The sequence below is a fragment of the Balaenoptera physalus genome (genome assembly GCF_965194825.1).
Source record: "Balaenoptera physalus genome assembly, chromosome: 15".
NCBI lineage: Eukaryota > Metazoa > Chordata > Mammalia > Artiodactyla > Balaenopteridae > Balaenoptera > Balaenoptera physalus.
In genome coordinates this window covers 57,695,874-57,718,132 of record NC_138894.1, presented here as the reverse complement: position 1 = coordinate 57,718,132, position 22,259 = coordinate 57,695,874, and the positions used below count along the sequence as shown (strand labels likewise).

The 22,259-nt window shown below is 38.4% G+C and overlaps 1 protein-coding gene across 1 annotated transcript in view; it reads left to right on the top strand.

Moving 5' to 3' along the window:
• Positions 1 to 22,259, top strand: part of GTF2A1L (general transcription factor IIA subunit 1 like) — a 61,339-nt gene that overhangs the window by 14,448 nt on the left and 24,632 nt on the right. The window contains exon 5 of the mRNA XM_082427809.1: positions 14,763 to 14,818. Within this exon, the coding sequence (XP_082283935.1) occupies positions 14,763 to 14,818 (56 nt within the window). The remainder of the gene's footprint in view (positions 1 to 14,762; positions 14,819 to 22,259) is intronic.

Genomic DNA, 22,259 nt, shown 5'->3' with positions numbered 1-22,259 from the left:
TGTCTTTTCTCCGCTGTATATTCTTGTCTCCTTTATCAAAGATAAGGTGACCATATGTGCGTGGGTTTATCTCTGGGCTTTCTATACTGTTCCATTGATCTACATTTCTGTTTTTCTGCCAGTATCATACTGTCTTGATTACTGTAGCTTTGTAGTAGAGTCTGAAGTCAGGGAGCCTGATTCCTCCAGCTCCATTTTTCGTTCTCAAGATTGTTTTTGCTATTTGGGGTCTTTTGTGTTTCCATACAAATTGTGAAATTTTTTGTTCTAGTTCTGTGAAAACTGCCAGTGGTACTTTGATAGGGATTGCACTGCATCTGTAGATTGCTTTGGGTAGTGTAGTTATTTTCACAGTGTTGATTCTTCCAATCCAAGAACATGGTATATCTCTCCATCTATCTGTATCACCTTTAATTTCTTTCATCAGTGTCGTATAATTTTCTGCATACAGGTCTTTTGTCTCCTTAGGTAGGTTTATTCCTAGATATTTTATTCTTTTTGTTGCAGTGGTAAATGGGAGTGTTTTCTTAATTTCACTTTCAGATTTTTCATCATTAGTGTATAGGAATGCCAGAGATTTCTGTGCATTATTTTGTATCCTGCTACTTTAACAAATTCATTGATTAGCTCTAATAGTTTTCTGGTAGCATCTTTAGGATTCTCTATGTATAGTATCATGTCATCTGCAAACAGTGACAGTTTAACTTCTTTTCTATTTGGATTCCTTTTATTTCTTTTTCTTCTCTGATTGCTGTGGCTAAAGCTTCCAAAACTATGTTGAATGATAGTGGTGAGAGTGGACAACCTTGTCTTGTTCCTGATCTTAGTGGAAATGGTTTCAGTTTTTCACCATTGAGAACCATGTTGGCTGTGGGTTTGTCATATATGGCCTTTATTATGTTGAGGTAAGTTCCCTCTAAGCCTACTTTCTGGAGAGGTTTTATCATAAATCAGTGTTGAATTTTGTAGAAAGCTTTTTCTGCATCTATTGAGATGATCATGTGGTTTTTCTCCTTCAGTTTGTTAATATGGTGTATCACATTGATTGATTTGCGTATATTGAAGAATCCTTGAATTCCTGGGATAAACCCCACTTAATCATGGTGTATGATCCGTTTAAAGTGCTGTTGGATACTGTTTGCTAGTATTTTGTTGAGGATTTTTGCATCTGTGTTCATCAGTGATATTGGCCTGTAGTTTTCTTTGTTTGTGACAGCTTTGTCTGGTTTTGGTGTCAGGGTGATGGTAGCCTCATAGAATGAGTTTGGGAGTGTTCCTCCCTCTGCTATATTTTGGAAGAGTTTGAGAAGGATAGGTGTTAGCTCTTCTCTAAATGTTTGATGGAATTCGCCTGTGAAGCCATCTGGTCCTGGGCTTTTGTTTGGTGGAAGATTTTTAATCACAGTTTCAATTTCAGTGCTTGTGATTGGTCTGTTTATATTTTCTATTTCTTCCTGGTTCGGTCTCGGAAGGTTGTGCTTTTCTAAGAATTTTTCCATTTCTTCCAGGTTGTCCATTTTATTGGCATATAGTTGCTTGTAGTAATCTCTCATGATCCTTTGTATTTCTGCAGTGTCTGTTGTAACTTCTCCTTGTTCATTTCTAATTTTATTGATTTGAGTCCTCTCCCTCTTTTTCTTGATGAGTCTGGCTAATGGTTTATCAATTTTGTTTATCTTCTCAAAGAACTAGCTTTTAGTTTTATTGATCTTTGCTATTGTTTCCTTCATTTCTTTTTCATTTATTTTCTGATCTGATCTTTATGATTTCTTTCCTTCTGCTAACTTTGGGATTTTTTTGGGTTCCTCTTTCTCTAATTGCTGTAGGTGTAAGGTTAGGCTGTTTATTTGAGATTTTTCTTGTTTCTTGAGGTAAGAATATATTGCTATAAACTTCCCTCTTAGAACTGGTTTTGCTGCATCCCATAGGCTTTGGGTCGTCGTGTTTTCATTGTCATTTGTTTCTATGTATTTTTTGATTTCCTCTTTGCTTTCTTCAGTGATCTCTCGGTTATTTAGTAGTGTATTATTTAGCCTCCATGTGTTTGTATTTTTTACAGATTTTTTTCCTGTAATTGATATCTAGTCTCATAGTGTTGTGGTTGGAAAAGATACTTGATATGATTTCGGGTTTTTAAAATTTACCGAGGCTTGATTTGTGACCCAAGATATGATCTATCCTGGAGCCTGTTCCGTGAGCACTTGAGAAGAAAGTGTATTCTGTTGTTTTTGGATGGAATGTCCTATAATTATCAATTAAGTCCATCTTGTTTAATGTATCATTTAAAGCTTGTGTTTCCTTATTTATTTTCATTTTGGATGATTTGTCCATTGGTGAAAGTGGGGTGTTAAAGTCCCCTACTACAGTTGTGTTACTGTTGACTTCCCGTTTTATGGCTGTTAGCATTTGTCTTATGTATTGAGGTGCTCCTATGTTGGGTGCATAAATATTTACAATTGTTATATCTTCTTCTTGGATTGATCCCTTGATCATGATGTAGTGTCCTTCTTTGTCTCTTGTAATATTCTTTATTTTAAAGTCTACTTTGTCTGATATGAGAATTGCTACTCCAGCTTTCTTTTGATTTCCATTAGCCTGGACTATCTTTTTCCATCCCCTCACTTTCAGTCTGTATGTGTCCCTAGGTCTGAAGTGGGTATCTTGTAGACAGCATAAATACGGGTCTTGTTTTTGTATCCATTCAGCCAGTCTATGTCGTTTGGTTGGAACATTTAATCCATTTACATTTAAGATAGTTATCAATATGTATGTTCCTATGACCATTTTCTTAATTGTTTTAGGTTTGTTATTGTAGGTCTTTTCCTTCTCTTTTGTTTCCTGCCTAGAGAAGTTCCTTTAGCATTTGCTGTAAAGCTGGCTTGGTGGTGCTGAATTCTCTTAACTTTTGCTTTTCTCTAAAGGTTTTAATTTCTCCGTCGAATCTGAATGCGATCCTTGCTGGGTAGAGTAATCTTCGTTGTAGGTTTTTTCCCTTTCATCACTTTAAATATGTCCTGCCACTCCCTTCTGGCTTGCAGAGTTTCTGCTGAAAGATCAGCTGTTAACCTTATGGGGATTCCCTTGTATGTTATTTGTTGCTTTTCCCTTGCTGCTTTTAATATTTTTTCTTTGTATTTAACTTTTGATAGTTTGATTAATATGTGTCTTGGCGTGTTTCTCCTTGGATTTATCCTGCTTGGGACTCTGTGCTTCCTGGACTTGACTAACTATTTCCTTTCCCATATTAGGGAAGTTTTCAACTATATTCTCTTCAGATATTTTCTCAGTCTCTTTCTTTTTCTCCTCTTCCTCTGGGACCCCTATAATTTAAATGTTGGTGTGTTTAATGTTGTCCCAGAGGTCTCTGAGACTGCCCTCAATTCTTTTCATTCTTTTTTCTTTATTCTCCTCTGTGGTAGTTATTTCCACTATTTTATCTTCCAGGTCACTTATCCATTCTTCTGCCTCAGTTATTCTGCTATTGATTCCTTCTAGAGAATTTTTAATTTCATTTATTGTGTTGTTCATTCATTGTTTGTTTGCTCTTTAGTTCTTCTAGGTCCTTGTTACACGTTTCTTATATTTTCTCCATTCTATTTCCAAGATTTTGGATCATCTTTACTATCATTACTCTGAATTCTTTTTCAGGTAGGCTGCCTGTTTCCTCTTCATTTGTTTGGTCTGGTAGGTTTTTACCTTGCTCCTTCATCTGCTGTATATTTCTTTGTCTTCCCATTTTGCTTAACTTACTGTGTTCGGGGTCTCCTTTTTGCAGGCTGCAGGTTCGTAATTCCCATTGCTTTTGGTGTCTGCCCTCAGTGCGTAAGGTTGGTTTAGTGGGTTGTGTCGGCTTCCTGGTGGAGGGGACTGGTGCCTGTGTTCTGGTGGATGAGGTTGGATCTTGTCTTTCTGGTGGGCAGGACCATGTCTGGTGTTTGTTTTCGGGATGTCTGTGAACTCAGTATGATTTTAGGCAGCCTCTCTGCTAATGGGTGGGGTTGTGTTCCTGTCTTGCTAGTTGTTTGGCATGGGATGTCTAGTACTGGAGCTTGCTGGTCGTTAAGTGGAGCTGGGTGTAAGCATTGAGACGGAGGTCTGTGGGAGAGCTCTCACTGACTGATATTATGTGGGGCTGGGATGTCTCTGGTGGTCCAATGTCCTGAACTCGGCTCTCTCACGTCAGAGACTCAAGCCTGACACCTGGCCAGAGCACCAAGACCCTGTGAGCCACATGGCTCTTTTGGGAAGTCTGAGGTCTTCTTCCAGCTTTCAGTAGGTGTTCTGTAGGAGTTGTTCCACATGTAGATGTATTTTTGATGTATTTGTGGGGAGGAAAGTGATCTCCATGTCTTACTCCTCTACCACCTTGAAGGTCCTCTGTCTCTTTGTTTATTTTGGATAATAGTCCCTTATCAGATATGTCTTTTGCAAATATTTTCTCCCAAACTGTGGCTTGTCTTCTCATTCTCCTGACATTGTCTTTTTCAAAGCAGTTTTTAATTTTAATGAACTCCAGCTTATCAGTTATTTCTTTCATGGATTGTTCCTTCAGTGTTGTATCAAAAAAGTCTTTGCTATACTCAAGTCATCTAGATTTTCTCATATGTTATTTTCCAGGAGTTTTATAGTTTTGCATTTTACATTTAGGTCTGTGATCCATTTTGAGTTAACTTATGTGAAGCGTGTAAGGTCTGTATCTAGGTTCATTTTTTTTTTTTTTGCATTGGATGTTCAGTTCTTCCAGCACTATTTGTTGAAGAGACTGTCTTTGCTCCATTGTATTGCTTATGCTCCTTTGTCAAAGATGAGTTGATTATATTTATGGGGGTCTATTTCTGGGCTGTCTATTCTGTTCCCCTGATCTGTGTGTCTATTTTTTTGCCATGTATTTGTCTACACTGTCTTGATTACTGTAGCTTTACAGTAAGTCTTGAAGTTAGGTAGTGTTAGTAGTTCAGCATTTTCTCCTTGAATATCATATTGGCTATTCTGGCTCTTTTGCTTATAATCCACTTTTGAGAGAGAAATGGGATTCTGTTAATAATAACCTCAGGATTTCCCTGGTGGTGCAGTGGTTAAGAATCCGTCTGCCAATGCATGGGACACGGGTTCGATCCCTGGTCTGGGAAGATCCCACATGCTGTGGAGCAACTAAGCCCGTGTGCCACACTACTGAGCCTGCACTCTAGAGCCCACATGCCACAACTACCAAAGCCCATGTGCCTAGAGCACAAGCTCCACAACAAGAGAAGCCACCGCAGTGATTAGCCCGCACACTGCAACGAAGAGTAGCCCCCGCTTGCCGCAACTAGAGGAAGCCCACACGCAACAACGAAGACCCAATGCAGTCATTAAAAATAATAATAATAATAATAATAATAATAATAATAATAATAATAATAATAATAACCTCAGAATAACAGGTGTAAACTAGGACTATCGTGAGCGCACTGGGACATGTAGTCACTTTGTCTATAATTGCCTTATTTCTAGGGCAATTCAAATCATCTTCTGTTATTTGGTCTTCATGTCACATAGTCTTTTTGATGAAACCATCAGTCATTGTGGGAGGAAGACAGGGAAGAACCAGGAACATTGAGAGGTTTGTTAGCTTTCATCTTTGAGTATTAAAACTCCTAAACTTCAGGTACAAACTGTATGTCCTGTTCTTGAACTTGGATCTGTTAAAAATTTCAGCAATGTTGTTGTTTCTTGGGGTGATTTGAGTTAGAATATTCAGTTTGGTCATCAGGAGATGGCCATATACTAAAGAGTAGTCACAGAAAAGAAATTTAACAGTTTTTGCACCTCTTGAATAATGTGACTTGGATATTAAAATTTGGTATGGTTCAAAGTGGGACCAAAAATTGTTAAATGATTAACTGCCTTAATGTATCAAAGACTTTTTCGTGTGTAGGGAAAAATACACTTGTGAATGTTGTTGTGCTATGTTATCTTTTTGCAAAACTCCTTAAATTATATTTGTCGGATTAAATTCTTCCTTTATTCTAAAGCTTATTGTTTGTGAAATTTACTATTTCTAGAATATATACATGAAGACCAAAATTCTGACACTTTAAGTAAAAACATGTATTCAGTTAAAACTTAATTGCTTATTGACACTATCTTGAGTATTGTAAAAAGTATGTTTCAGGCACATATAATGGTGTACATAATTTGTGAATGTATATGAATGATGAATATAACTTGTGAATTTAGTATCAAAATTAAGTAGAAGCTACATGAAACTTTACTCTAAAATTTTGTTAGTTCAATTTTTTGATGGCTCTAAAGAAACTCTTAAAACTCTGTTAGCTCTGTTTGATTGATATGAGTAGAGAGAATTATCCTTTGGGATTTATTGCAGAGTATTTAAAAGGGGAGAATTGTTGCTATTTTTCCTCAAGAAATTCATTTAATTGCTTCAGACAGTATGTTAACAGATTTTTGTTTCCTCTCAGGCTATGGCTTATGCTGTACCAGCCTAAGCTTTTCTCACTTCAGCTAATTAAGACTAATACCATTGTGTTCCTGCCACTCCAGTTCTAATTTAGCCTTTCCAAAAAGAATGCCTGTTAAGAAGCTAAGCTATAGATGACAGAGGATAAAAATAATTTTTGTACTTCATTAACCATCAATCTTTGTAGCTTCACTTCTTTGTCTTAATGTGAGAAGAATGGTTGGTTAAAAAAAATTTGCTCTTCTGAGCTGTTTGTTGTATATGATGGAGCCATTCTAGTGTCAGAAATGGATCTTCAGGACAGTTTTCCTTAATACAGTATGTGAAAAAATACCATAAAAAACATGACATTCAGTATATACGTGCTGCATAAACATGCTAAAATGTTTTTGTTTTTATTAAAGAAAAGGCAAAATGGTCTTCTAACAGTCAGGTTCAAGTAGGTAAAATGAACCTTGAGGTAAGGTTTAAGGTTACATTGGTCAACTGAGATCCTTTAGTAACTATTTGTTCTTTAGACTTATTTTTTAAAAAAAATTTTATTGGAGTATAGTTGATTTAAAATATTGTGTTAGTTTTAGCTGTACAGCAAAGTGAATCAGTTATACATATACATCTATCCACTCTTTTTTTAGATTCTTTTCCCATGTAGGTCATTACAGAGTATTGAGAAGAGTTCCCTGTGCTATGCAGTAGGTGCCTATTAGTTACCTATTTTATGTATAGTAGTGTGTATATATCAATCCCAGTCTCCCAATTTATCCCTCCCCCTTTCCCCACCTGGTAACCATAAGTTTGTTTTGTACATCTGTAACTGTGTTTCTATTTTCTAAATAAGTTCATTTGTACCATTTTTTTTGGATTCCACAAATAAGTGATATCATATGATGTTTGTCTTTCTCTGTCTGACTTACTTCACTCGGTATGACAGTCTCTAGGTTCATCCATGTTGCTGCAAATGACATTTGTTCTTTTTATGGCTGAGTAGTATTAAGACTTATTTTTAAATGATTACATTTACAACCATTTGGCCAACCTTATATATTTTTTTATTTTTGAATTTTATTTTATTTTTTTATACAGCAGGTTCTTATTAGTCATCAATTTTATACACATCAGTGTATACATGTCAATCCCAATCGCCCAATTCAGCACACCACGATCAGCACACCCCTGCGGCTTTCCCCCCTTGGTGTCCATACGTTTGTTCTCTACATCTGTGTCTCAACTTCTGCCCTGCAAACTGGTTCATCTGTACCATTTTTCTAGGTTGCACATACATGCATTAATATATGATATTTGTTTTTCTCTTTCTGACGTACTTCACTCTGTATGACAGTCTCTAGGTCCATCCACGTCTCAACAAATGACCCAATTTCGTTCCTTTTTATGGCTGAGTAATATTCCATTGTATATATGTACCACAACTTCTTCATCCATTTGTCTGTCGATGGGCATTTAGGTTGCTTCCATGACCTGGCTATTGTAAATAGTGCTGCAATGAACATTGAGGTGCATGTGTCTTTTTGAATTATGGTTTTCTCTGGGTATATGCCCAGTAGTGGGATTGCTGGATCATATGGTGATTCTATTTTTAGTTTTTTAAGGCACCTCCATACTGTTCTCCATAGTGGCTGTATCACTTTACATTCCCACCAACAGTGCAAGAGGCTTCCCTTTTCTCCACACCCTCTCCAGCATTTGTTGTTTGTAGGTTTTCTGATGATGCCCATTCTAACTGGTGTGAGAAGATACCTCACTGTAGTTTTGATTTGCATTTCTCTAATAATTAGTTATGTTGAGCAGCTTTTCATGTGCTTCTTGGCCATCTGTATGTCTTCTTTGGAGAAATGTCTATTTAGGTCTTCTGCCCATTTTTGGATTGGGTTGTTTGTTTCTTTAATATTGAGCTGCATAAGCTGTTTATATATTTTGGAGATTAATCCTTTGTCCATTGATTCGTTTGCAAATATTTTCTCTCATTCTGAGGGTTGTCTTTTCATCTTGTTTATGGTTTCCTTTGCTGTGCAAAAGCTTTGAAGTTTCATTAGGTCCCATTTGTTTATTTTTGTTTTTATTTCCATTACTCTAGGAGGTGGATCAAAAAAGATCTTGCTGTGATTTATGTCAAAGAGTGTTCTTCCTATGTTTTCCTCTAAGAGTTTTATAGTGTCTGGTCTTACATTTAGGTCTCGAATCCATTTTGAGTTTATTTTTCTGTATGGTGTTAGGGAGTGTTCTAATTTCATTCTTTTACATGTAGCTGTCCAGATTTCCCAGCACCACTTTTTGAAGAGACTGTCTTTTCTCCATTGTATATCTTTGCCTCCTTTGTCATAGATTAGTTGACCATAGGTGCGTGGGTTTATCTCTGAGCTTTCTATCCTGTTCCATTGATCTATATTTCTGTTTTTGTGCCAGTACCATATTGTCTTCATTACTGTAGCTTTGTAGTATAGTCTGAAGTCAGGGAGTCTGATTCCTCCAGCTCTGTTTTTTTCCCTCAAGACTGCTTTTGCTATTTGGGGGCTTTTGTGTCTCCATACAAATTTTAAGATTATTCTAATTCTGTAAAAAATGCCATTGGTAATTTGATAGGGATTGCATTGAATCTGTAGTTTGCTTTGGGTAGTATCGTCATTTTCACAATATTGACTCTTCCAATCCAAGAACATGGTATGTCTCTCCATCTGTTGGTATCATCTTTACTTTCTTTCATTAGTGTCTTATAGTTTTCTGCATAGAGGTCTTTTATCTCCCTAGGTAGGTTTATTCCTAGGTATTTTATTCTTTTTGTTGCAATGGTAAATGGGAGTGTTTCCTTAACTTCTCTTTCAGATTTTTCATCATTAGTGTATAGGAATGCAGGAGATTTCTGTGCATTAATTTTGTATCCTGCTACTTTACCGAATTCATTGATTAGCTCTAGTTGTTTCCTGGTGGCATTTTTAGGATTCTCTATGTATAGTATCATGTCATCTGCAAACAGTGACAGTTTTACTTCTTCTTTTCCAATTTGTATTCCTTTTATTTCTTCTCTGAATGCCGTGGCTAGGACTTCCAAAACTATGTTGAATAATAGTGGTGAGAGTGGACATCCTTGTCTTGTTCCTGATCTTAGAGGGAATGCTTTCAGTTTTTCACCATTGAGAATATTTGCTGTGGGTTTGTCGTATATGGCCTTTATTATGTCCACTTTTTGGAGAGTTTTTATCATAAATGGGTGTTGAATTGTTTCAAAAGCTTTTTCTGTATCTATTGAGATGATCATATGGTTTTTATTCTTCAATTTGTTAGTATGGTGTATCACATTGATTGATTTGCGTATATTGAAGAATCCTTGCATCCCTGGGATAAATCCCACTTGATCATGGTGTATGATCCTTTTAATGTGTTGTTGGATTCTCTTTGCTAGTATTTTGTTGAGGATTTTTGCATCAATATTCATCAGTGATATTGGTCTGTAATTTTCTTGTTTTATAGTATCTTTGTCTGGTTTTGGTATCAGGGTGATGGTGGCCTCATAGAATGAGTTTGGGAGTGTTCCTTCCTCTGCAATTTTTTGGAAGAGTTTGAGAAGGATGGGTGTTAGCTCTTCTTTAAATGTTTGATAGAATTCACCTGTGAAGCCATCTGGTCCTGGACTTTTGTTTGTTGGAAGATTTTTAATCACAGTTTCAATTTCATGACTTGTGATTAGTCTGTTCATATTTTCTATTTCTTCCTGGTTCAGTCTTGGAAGGTTATACCTTTGTAAGAATTTGTCCATTTCTTCCACGTTGTCCATTTTATTGGCATAGAGTTGCTTGTAGTAGTCTCTTAGGATGCTTTGTATTTCTGCGGTGTCTGTTGTATCTTCTCCTTTTTCATTTCTAATTTTAGTGATTTGAGTCCTCTCCCTCTTTTTCTTGATGAGTCTGGCTAATAGTTTATCAATTTTGTTTATCTTCTCAAAGAACCAGCTTTTAGTTTTATTGATCTTTGCTATTGTTTTCTTTGTTTCTATTTCTTTTGTTTCTGCTCTGATCTTGATGATTTCTTTCCTTCTGCTAACATTGGGTTTTGTTTTTTCTTCTTTCTCTAGTTCCTTTAGGCATAAGGTTAGATTGTTTATTTGAGATTTTTCTTGTTTCTTGAGGTAGGCTTGTATAGCTATAAGCTTCCCTATTAGAACTGCTTTTGCTGCATCCCATAGGTTTTGGATCATCCTGTTTTCATTGTCATTTGTCTCTAGGTATTGTTTGATTTCCTCTTTGATTTCTTCAGTGATATCTTGGTTGTTTAGTAGCATATTGTTTAGCCTCCATGTGTTTGTGTTTTTATGTTTTTTTTCCCTGTAATTCATTTCTAATCTCATAGTGTTGTGGTCAGAAAAGATGTTTGATATGATTTCAATTTTCTTAAATTTGCTGAGGCTTGATTTGTTACCCAGGATGTGATCTATCCTGGAGAATGTTCCATGTGCACTTTAGAAGAAAATGTAATCTGCTGTTTTTGGATGGAATGTCCTATAAATATCAATTAAATCTGTCTGGTCTATTGTGTCATTTAAAGCTTGTGTTTCCTTATTATTTTCATTTTGAATGATCTGTCCATTGGTGTAAGTGAGGTGTTAAAGTCCCCCACTATTATTGTGTTACTGTCAATTTCCTCTTTTAGAGCTGTTAGCAGTTGCCGTATGTGTTGAGGTGCTCCTATGTTGGGTGCATATATATTTAGAATTGTTATATCTTCTCCTTGGATTGATCCCTTGATCATTATGTAGTGTCCTTTCTTGTCTCTTGTAACATTCTCTATTTTAAAGTCTTATTTTATTTGATATGAGTATTGCTACTCCAGCTTTCTTTTGACTTCCATTTGCATGGAATATATTTTTCCATCCCCTCACTTTCAGTCTGTATGTGTCCCTAGGTCTGAAGTGGGTCTCTTGTAGACAGCATATGTATGGGTCTTGTTTTTGTATCCATTCAGCAAGCCTGTGTCTTTTGGTTGGAGCATGTAATCCACTCACATTTAAGGTAATTATCGATATGTATGTTCCTATGACCATTTTCTTAATTGTTTTGGGTTTGTTTTTGTAGGTCCTTTTCTTCTCTTGTGTTTCCCACTTAGAGAAGTTCCTTTAGCATTTGTTGTAGAGCTGGTTTGGTGGTGCTGAATTCTCTTACCTTTTGCTTGTCTGTAAAGCTTTTGATTTCTCCATCGAATCTGAATGAGATCCTTGCGGGGCAGAGTTATCTTGGTTGAAGCTTCTTCCCTTTCATCACTTTAAGTATATTGTGCCATTCTCTTCTGGCTTGTAGAGTTTCTGCTGAGAAATCAGCTGTTAACCTTATGGGAGTTCCCTTTTATGTTATTTGTTGTTTTTCCCTTGCTGCTTTCAATAATTTTTCTTTGTCTTTAAGTTTTGCCAGTTTGATTACTATGTGTCTCAGCATGTTTCTCTTTGTGTTTATCCTGTATGGGACTCGCTGTGCTTCTTGGACTTGGGTGGCTATTTCCTTTCCCATGTTAGGGAAGTTTTCGACTGTAATCTCTTCAAATATTTTCTTGGGTCCTTTCTCTCTCTCTTCTCCTTCTGGGACCCCTATAATGCGAATGTTGTTGCGTTTAATGTTGCCCCAGAGGTCTCTTAGGCTGTCTTCATTTCTTTTCATTCTTTTTTCTTTATTCTGTTCCAAGGCAGTGAATTCCACCATTCTGTCTTCCAGGTCACTTATCCGTTCTTCTGCCTCAGTTATTCTGCTGTTGATTCCTTCTAGTGTAGTTTTCATTTCAGTTATTGTATTGTTCATCTCTGTGTGTTTGTTATTTAATTCTTCTAGGTCTTTGTTAAACATTTCTTGCATCTTCTCGATCTTTGCCTCCATTCTTTCTTCGAAGTCCTGGATCATCTTCACTATCATTATTCTGAATTCTTTTTCTGGAAGGTTGCCTATCTCCACTTCATTTAGTCGTTTTTCTGGGGTTTTATCTTGTTCCTTCATCTGGTACATAGCCCTCTGCCTTTTCATGTTGTCTATCTTTCTGTGAATGTGGTTTTTGTTCCACGGGCTGCAGGATTGTGGTTCTTCTTGCTTCTGCTGTCTGCCCTCTGATGGATGAGGCTATCTAAGAAGCTTGTGTAAGTTTCCTGATGGGAGGGACTGGTGGTGGGTAGAGCTGACTGTTGCTCTGGTGGGCAGAGCTCAGTAAAGTTTAATCTGCTTGACTGTTGATGGGTGGGGCTGGGTTCCCTCCCTGTTGGTTGTTTGGCCTGAGGCAACCCAACACTGGAGCCTACCTGGACTCTTTGGTGGGGCTAATGGCAGACTCTGGGAGGGCTCACGCCAAGGAGTACTTCTCAGAACTTCTGCTGCCAGTGTCCTTGTCCCCACGGTGAGCCACAGCCACCCCCTGCCTCTGCAGGAGACCCTCCAACATTAGCAGGTAGGTCTGGTTCAGTCTCCCCTGGGGTCACTACTCCTTCCTCTGGGTCCCGATGCACACACTACTCTGTGTGTGCCCTCCAAGAGTTGGGTCTCTGTTTCCCCCAGTCCTGTCGAAGTCCTGCAATCAATTCCCACTAGACTTCAAAGTCTGATTCTCTAGGAATTCCGCCTCCCATTGCCAGACCCCCAGGTTGGGAAGCCTGATGTGGGGCTCAGAACCTTCACTCCAGTGGGTGGACTTCTGTGGTATAAGTGTTCTCCAGTCCGTGAGTCATCCACCCAGCAGTTATGGGATTTGTTTTTACTGTGATTGCGCCCCTCCTACCATCTCACTTTGGCTTCTCCTTTGTCTTTGGACGTGGGATATCTTTTTAGGTGAGTTCCAGTCTCTTCTTGTCGATGATTGTCCAGCAGCTAGTTGTGATTCTGGTGTTCTCACAAGAGGGAGTGAGAGCACGTCCTTCTACTCCGCCATCTTGGTTCCTCTCAGGTCAACCTTTTATAAATTTTTTTCTTTTAATTAATTAATTAATTTATTTATTTTTGGCTGTGTTGGGTCTTTGTTTCTGTGCGAGGCCTTTCTCTAGTTGCGATGAGCAGGGGCCAGTCTTCATCGCGGTGCACGGGCCTCTCAGTGTCGCGGCCTCTCTTGTTGCGGAGCACAAGCTCCAGACGTGCAGGCTCGGTAGTTGTGGCTCACGGGCCTAGTTGTTCCGTGGCATGTGGTATCTTCCCAGACCAGGGCTCGAACCCGTGTCCGCTGCATTGGCAGGCAGATTCTCAACCACTGCGCCACCAGGGAAGCCCAGGTCAACCTTTTAGATGTACGATAAATGAAGGGATAGTTAGCATAGAAAATTGGTGATAATAAAGGAAAGATAAATGAAATTGTAGGTTTGATGTAGGTTGAATTGGTGTTCTTCTAAGAATTTATTGTCTTATATTTTTCTCTTCAGTTTACTGAAGTCCTGCAAAGACTTCAGGAGACATGTACTTATTCATTTATTCCTAAAACTGTGTAGCTGTGCTTGCTTACTTGGTCAAAGTAGTATAAATAACTTTTCATGAAATGAATGAATTGAAATTTCTTTTGTACCTATACGATTTAGAATGGTTTATGTTGGGTTACATTTTTTTGCTCAAAGTATAGTTGGTTGGAAACATGCCACTTTAACAAATACTACTTTTTCTCCCCTATAAAAAGTTGTAATGGAGGTTTAGTGCTACATTGACTTCCTAAAGACAGCCTCGGTATTTTTTTTTTAAATTAATTAATTTATTTGTTTATTTATTTTTGGCTGTGTTGGGTCTTCGTTTCTGTGCGAGGGCTTTCTCCAGTTGCGGCAAGTGGGGGCCACTCTTCATCGCGGTGCGCGGGCCTCTCACCATCGTGGCCTCTCCTGTTGCGGAGCACAGGCTCCAGACGTGCAGGCTCAGTAATTGTGGCTCACGGGCCCAGTTGCTCCGCGGCATGTGGGATCCTCCCGGTCCAGGGCTCGAACCCGTGTCCCCTGCATTGGCAGGCAGATTCTCAACCACTGCGCCACCAGGGAAGCCCAGCCTCGGTATTTTGTTATGGATTTCTATAGTACAGTATACTTGATTACAATGAGATTTCCTTTTGGAAATCTATACTATAATCTGTAACCTCTACTTTAAAGACTTAAAACTAACCTATACTTTATCTAAAATTGTTGGGAAAAGATGTAATTAAATACTTTTACGTCACTTGGAATCAGAAAGTTTAGAATTTGTCATGGTTGAATATGTTAGTGATGGAAAACATTTTTAAAAAATAATGTATACTTAGCAGTTTTATTCAGTTGGAAAATTCTAACGAATGTATAATGTTTATTTTGTTTTCTATACAGCACCGTTACTTATTCCTGCTGGTAAAACTCTTCCCACTTTTATCACAGCAGAACTGGTATGTATCTTATTTAAGAGATATATATATCTATATTTAAAAAAAATTTTTATTTTCAGCTTTAAAACAGTTTGTCATTCTGTAATGCAAAGACTGAATAAGGACAAAATATAATCTGAGCGTATATAGTATTAAATAGCATTTTCAGTATGGTATGGCATTAACTGTGTTAGGTCATTTCTGTCCCTACCAACTTTGTGATATTATGTGCATTTTAAAATCTATTCTTTTTCTTTTTTTTTTCAATTTTATTTTATTTATTTTTTTATACAGCAGGTTCTTATTAGTCATCCATTTTATGCACATCAGTGTATACATGTCAATCCCAATCGCCCAATTCATCCCCCCACGCCCCCACCCCCCACCACTTTACCCCATTGGTGTCCATACGTTTGTTCTCTACATCTGTGTCTCAATTTCTGCCCTGCAAACCAGTTCATCTGTACCATTTTTTTAGGTTCCATATATATGCGTTTATATACGATATTAGTGTTTCTCTTTCTGACGTACTTCACTCTGTGTGACAGTCTCTAGATTCATCCACGTCTCGACAAATGACCCAGTTTCGTTCTTTTTTATGGCTGAGTAATATTCCATTGTATATATGTACCACAACTTCTTCATCCATTTGTCTGTCGATGGGCATTTAGGTTGCTTCCATGACCTGGCTATTGTAAATAGTGCTGCAATGAACATTGAGGTGCATGTGTCTTTTTGAATTATGGTTTTCTCTGGGTATATGCCCAGTAGTGGGATTGCTGGATCATATGGTGATTCTATTTTTAGTTTTTTAAGGCACCTCCATACTGTTCTCCATAGTGGCTGTATCACTTTACATTCCCACCAAGAGGGTTCCCTTTTCTCCACACCCTCTCCAGCATTTGTTGTTTGTAGGTTTTCTGATGATGCGCATTCTAACTGGTGTGAGAAGATACCTCACTGTAGTTTTGATTTGCATTTCTCTAATAATTAGTGATGTTAAGCAGCTTTTCATGGGCTTCGTGGCCATCTGTATGTCCTCTTTGGAGAAGTGTCTATTCAGGTCTTCTGCACATTTTTTTTTTTTAAAAGAGCTAAGGGTCTGGCTTTTTACTTATTTTTTTATCTATGGCTGTGCTGGGTCCTCGCCTCTGTGTGAGGCCTCCCTCCAGTTGTGGCAAGCGGGGGCCACTCTTCATTGCGGCGCGCGGGCCTCTCACCATCGTGTCCTCTCTTGTTGCGGAGCACAGGCTCCAGACGCGCAGGCTCAGCAATTGTGGCTCACGGGCCCAGTCGCTCCGCGGCATGTGGGATCTTCCCAGACCAGGGCTCAAACCCGTGTCCCCTGCAGTGGCAGGCAGATTCTCAACCACTGCGCCACCAGGGAAGCCCCTGCCCAGTTTTTGATTGGGTTGTTAGTTTTTTTAATGTTGAGCTGCATGAGCTGTTTATATATTTTGGAGATTAATCCTTTGTCCGTTGATTCATTTGCAAATATTTTTTCCCATTCTGAGGGTTGTCTTTTTGTCTTGTTTGTAGTTTTCTTTGCTTTGCAAAAGCTTTGAAGTTTCATTAGGTCCCATTTGTTTATTTTTGTTTTTATTTCCATTACTCTAGGAGGTGGATCAAAAAAGATCTTGCTGTGATTTTTGTCAAAGGGTGTTCTTCCTGTGTTTTACTCTAAGAGTTTTATAGTGTCTGGTCTTATATTGGGGTCTCAAATCCAGTTTGAGTTTATTTTTGTGTATGGTGTTAGGGAGTGTTCTAATTTCATTCTTTTACATGTAGCTGTCTAGTTTTCCCAGGACCACTTATTGAAGAGACTGTCTTTTCTCCATTGTATATCCTTGCCTCCTTTGTCATAGAGTAGTTGGCCATAGGTGCGTGGGTTTATCTCTGAGCTTTCTATCCTGTTCCGTTGATCTATATTTCTGTTTTTGTGCCAGTACCATATTGTCTTCATTACTGTAGCTTTGTAGTATAGTCTGAAGTCAGGGAGTCTGATTCCTCCAGCTCCGTTTTTTTCCCACAAGACTGCTTTGGCTATATGGGGTCTTTCGTGTCTCCATACAAATTTTAAGATTTTTTCTTCTAATTCTGTAAAAAATGCCATTGGTAGTTTGATAAGGATTGAATTGCATCTGTAGATTGCTTTGGGGTAGTTGAGTCTTCCAGTCCAAGAACATGGTATATCTCTCCATCTGTTGGTATCATCTTTAATTCCTTCCAACAGTGTTTTATAGTTTTCTGCATACAGGTCTTTTGTCTCCCTAGGTAGGTTTATTCCTAGGTATTTTATTCTTTTTGTTGCAATGGTAAATGGGAGTGTTTCCTTAATTTCTCTTTCAGATTTTTCATTAGTGTATAGGAATGCAGGAGATTTCTGTGCATTAATTCTGTATCCTGCTACTTTACCAAATTCATTGATTAGCTCTAGTAGTTTTCTGGTAGCATCTTTAGGATTCTCTATGTATAGTATCATGTCATCTGCAAACAGTGACAGTTTTACTTCTTCTTTTCCAACTTGTATTCCTTTTATTTCTTTTTCTTCTCTGATTGCTGTGGCTAGGACTTCTAAAACTATGTTGAATAGTAGTGGTGAGAGTGGACATCCTTGTCTTGTTCCTGATCTTAGAGGAAATGCTTTCAGTTTTTCACCATTGAGAATGATATTTCCTGTGGGTTTGTCGTATATGGCCTTTATTATGTTGAGGTAGGTTCCCTCTATGCCCACTTTCTGGAGAGTTTTTATCATGAATGGCTGTTGCATTTTGTCAAAAGCTTTTTCTGCATCTGTTGAGATGATCATATGGTTTTTATTCTTCAGTTTGTTCATATGGTGTATCACATTGTTTGATTTGCGTATATTGAAGAATCCTTGCATCCCTGGGATAAATCCCACTTGATCATGGTGTATGATCCTTTTAATGTGTTGTTGGATTCTGTTGGCTAGTATTTTGTTGAGGATTTTTGCATCAATATTCATCAGTGATATTGGTCTGTAAGTTTCTTGTTTTGTAGTATCTTTGTCTGGTTTTGGTATCAGGGTGATGGTGGCCTCATAGAATGAGTTTGGGAGTGTTCCTTCCTCTGCAAGTTTTTGGAAGAGTTTGAGAAGGATGGGTGTTAGCTCTTCTCTAAATGTTTGATAGAATTCACCTGTGAAGCCATCTGGTCCTGGACTTTTGTTTGTTGGAAGATTTTTAATCACAGTTTCAATTTCATGACTTGTGATTAGTCTGTTCATATTTTCTATTTCTTTCTGGTTCAGTCTTGGAAGGTTATACTTTTCTAAGAATTTGTCCATTTTTTCCAGGTTGTCCATTTTATTGACATAGAGTTGCTTGTAGTAGTCTCTTAGGATGCTTTGTATTTCTGCGGTGTCTGTTGTATCTTCTCCTTTTTCATTTCTAAATTTAGTGATTTGAGTCCTCTCCCTCTTTTTCTTGATGAGTCTGGCTAATGGTTTATCAATTTTGTTTATCTTCTCAAAGAACCAGCTTTTAGTTTTGTTTATCTTTGCAATTGTTTTGTTTCTATTTCATTTATTTCTGCTCTGATCTTTATGATTTCTTTCCTTCTGCTAACTTTGAGTTTTGTTTTTTTTTCTTTCTCTAGTTCCTTTAGGTGTAAGGTTAGATTGTTTATTTGAGATTTTTCTTTTTCTTGAGGTAGGCTTGTATAGTATAAACTTCCCTCTTAGAACTGCTTTTGCTGCATCCCATAGATTTTTTTAAAAAATTAATTAATTTATTAATTTATTTTTGGCTGTGTTGGGTCTTCATTTCCGTGCAAGGGCTTTCTCTAGTTGCGGCGAGCGGGGGCCACTCTTTATCGTGGTGCGCGGGCCTGTCACTGTCGTGGCCTCTCTTGTTGCGGAGCACAAGTTCCAGACGCGCAGGCTCAGTAGTTGGGGCTCACGGGCCTAGTTGCTCCGCAGCATGTGGGATCTTCCCAGACCAGGGCTCGAACCCATGTCCCATGTATCGGCAGGCAGATTCTCAACCACTGTGCCACCAGGGAAGCCCCATCCCATAGGTTTTGGATCGTCGTGTTTTCATTATCATTTGTCTCTAATTATTTTTTTATTTCCTCTTTGATTTCTTCAGTGTTCTCTTGGTTATTTAGTAATGTATTGTTTAGCTTCCATGTGTTTGTGTTTTTATGTTTTTTTTTCCCTGTAATTGATTTCTAATCTCATAGCGTTGTGGTCAGAAAAGATGCTTGATGTTATTTCAATTTTCTTATATTTTCTGAGGCTTGATTTGTGACCCAAGATGTGATCTATCCTGGAGAATGTTCCATGCGCACTTTAGAAGAAAGTGTAATCTGCTATTTTTGGATGGAATGTCCTATAAATATGAATTAAATCTGTTTGGTCTGTTGTGTCATTTAAAGCTCTTGTTTCCTTATTAATTTTCTGCTTGGATGATCTGTCCTTTGGTGTAAGTGAGGTGTTTAAGTCCCCCACTATTGTGTTAACTGTCGATTTCCTCTTTTATAGCTGTTAGCAGTTGCCTTATGTATTGAGGTGCTCCTATGTTGGGTGCATATATATTTATAATTGTTGTATCTTCTCCTTGGATTGATCCCTTCATCATTATGTAGTGTCCTTCCTTGTCTCATGTAACATTCTTTATTTTAAAGTCTATTTTATCTGCTGTGAGTATTGCTACTCCAGCTTTCTTTTGATTTCCATTTGCATGGGATATATTTTTCCATCCCCTCACTTTCAGTCGGTATGTGTCCCTAGGTCTGAAGTGGGTCTGTTGTAGACAGCATATATATGGGTCTTGTTTTTGTATCCATTCAGCAAGCCTGTGTCTTTTGGTTGGAGCAATTAATCCATTTATGTTTAATTATCGATATGTATGTTCCTATGATCATTTTCTTAATTGTTCTGGGTTTGTTTTTGTAGGTCCTTTTCTTCTCTTGTGTTTCCCACTTAGAGAAGTTCCTTTAGCATTTGTTGTAGAGCTGGTTTGGTGGTGCTGAATACTCTTAGCTTTTGCCTGTCTGTAAAGCTTTTGGTTTCTCCATCGAATGTGAACGAGATCCTTGCCAGGTAGAGTAATCTTGGTTGTAGGTTCTTCTCTTTCATCCCTTCTGGCTTGTAGAGTTTCTACTGAGAAATCAGCTATTAACCTTATGGGAGTTCCCTTGTATGTTATTTGTCGTTTTTCCCTTGTTGCTTTCAATAATTTTTCTTTTTCTTTAATTTTTGCCAGTTTGATTAGTGTGTCTTGGTGTGTTTCTCCTTGCGTTTATCCTGTATGGGACTCTCTGCACTTACTGGATTTGGGTGGCTGTTTCCTTTCCCATGTTAGGAAAGTTTTCGACTGTAATCTCTTCAAATATTTTCTCAGGTCCTTTCTCTCTCTCTCCTCCTTCTGGGACCCCTATAATGCGAATGTTGTTGCGTTTAATGTTGTCCCAGAGGTCTCTTAGGCTGTCTTCATTTCTTTTCATTCTTTTTTCTTTATTCTGTTCCGAGGCAGTGCATTCCACCATTCTGTCTTCCCGTTCCCTTACCCGTTCTTCTGCCTCAGTTTTTCTGCTATTGATTCCTCTTAGTGTATTTTTCATTTCAGTTATTGTATTGTTCATCTCTGTGTGTTTGTTATTTAATTCTTCTAGGTCTTTGTTAAACATTTCTTGCATCTTCTCGATCTTTGCCTCCATTCTTTTCCTGAGGTCTTGGATCATCTTCACTATCATTATTCTGAATTCTTTTTCTGGAGGGTTGCCTGTCTCCACTTCGTTTAGTTGTTTTTCTGGGGTTTTATCTTGTTCCTTCATCTGGTACCTATCCCTCTGCCTTTTTATCTTGTCTGTGTTTCTGTCAATATAGTTTTTGTTCCATAGGCTGTAGGATTATAGTTCTTCTTGCTTCTGCTGCCTGCCCTCTGGTGGATGAGGCTGTCTAAGAGGCTTGTGCAAGCTTCCTGATGGGAGGGACTGGTGGTGGGTAGAGCTGGGTGTTGCTCTGGTGGGCAGAGCTCAGTAAAACTTTAATTTACTTGTCTGCTGATGGGTGGGGTTGGCTTCCCTCCCTGTTGGTTGTTTGGCCTGAGGCGACGCAACACTGGGGACTACCCGGGCTCTTTGGTGGGGCTAATGACAGACTCTGGGAGGGCTCACGCCAAGAAGTACTTCCCAGAACTTTTGCTGCCAGTGTCCTTGTCCCCACGGTGAAACAGAGCCACCCCCCGCCTCTGCAGGAGACCCTCCAGCACTAGCAGGTAGGTTTGGTTCTGTCTCCTATGGGGTCACTGCTCCTTCCCCTGTGTCCCGACACACACACTTCTTTGTGTGTGCCCTCCAAGTGTGGAGTCTATGTTTCCCCCAGTCCTGTCGATGTCCTGCAATCAAATACCGCTAGCCTTCAAAGTGTCATTCTCTAGGAATTCCTCCTCCCGTTGTCGGACCCCCAGATTGGGAAGCCTGATGTGGGACCCAGAACCTTCACTCCAGTGGGTGGACTTGTGTGATCTAAGTGTTCTCCAGTCTGTGAGTCACCCACCCAGCAGTTATGGGATTTGATTTTATTGTGATTGCGCCCCTCCTGCCATCTCATTGTGGCTTCTCCTTTGTCTTTGTATGTGGGGTGTCTTTTTTGGTGAGTTCCAGTGTCTTCCTGTTGATGATTATTCAGCAGTTAGTTGTGTTTCTGGTGTTCTTGCAAGAGAGACTGAGAGCACGTCCTTCTACTCCGCCATCTTGAAGCAATATCTAAGATATATTTTAACAGAGATGCCCCAGTTTTAGTGAATAGTGGCAGAAGGCTGGGCAGAGATGTAATTTGTAATCCTCCAGTTGAATGAGAAAAGATGTGGTAAGGGATGAGGAGATAGAAATAGCTTCTGTAACACAGGTGTTGCAAAAATTCAGGAGTTCCAGAATTAATATTTTCTTACCAACTTTTCCTATCTTCCAGAGCAGTTCTTAGCATCTGCCAAGACTGTACCTACAAGGTTAGGAAATTTCTTAACTTACATTGTATGGAGTTTTAATACACTGTATAATGTTACATACTTGGTGGATCCTAAATAGATGATTCTGATATGAATGTTTTTCTGATTTATTTTCCCCTAGAGTTGAGGCACATTATAATTTTTCCTTTTATTTAAGTGGAATATTTTGGTTATTTTTTACCATTGTATAATAGAGGTTAGATTCCCCCCCCCCCCCAAGAGTTGGGGGCAGAAGATAAAATTAAAACTTATATATAGAAAATTGAGTAGTTTTTAGGTGGGGAAAAATAGAACTTTTTCTCTTTTACCTTTCTTTGAAGGTAAAACATGATATATAAAGTTTTTCGTTTTCTTTCAGCCCATGAGCTTCCTTCCTAGGGTACAGGATTTTAGTAGGCCATTTATTTCTATTTCTTCGTTAAAAACAAACAAAAAGCATAGCCCTTACCAGGATTTTTGGGAAGAATGGTGCTGGTTTTGATATGAAA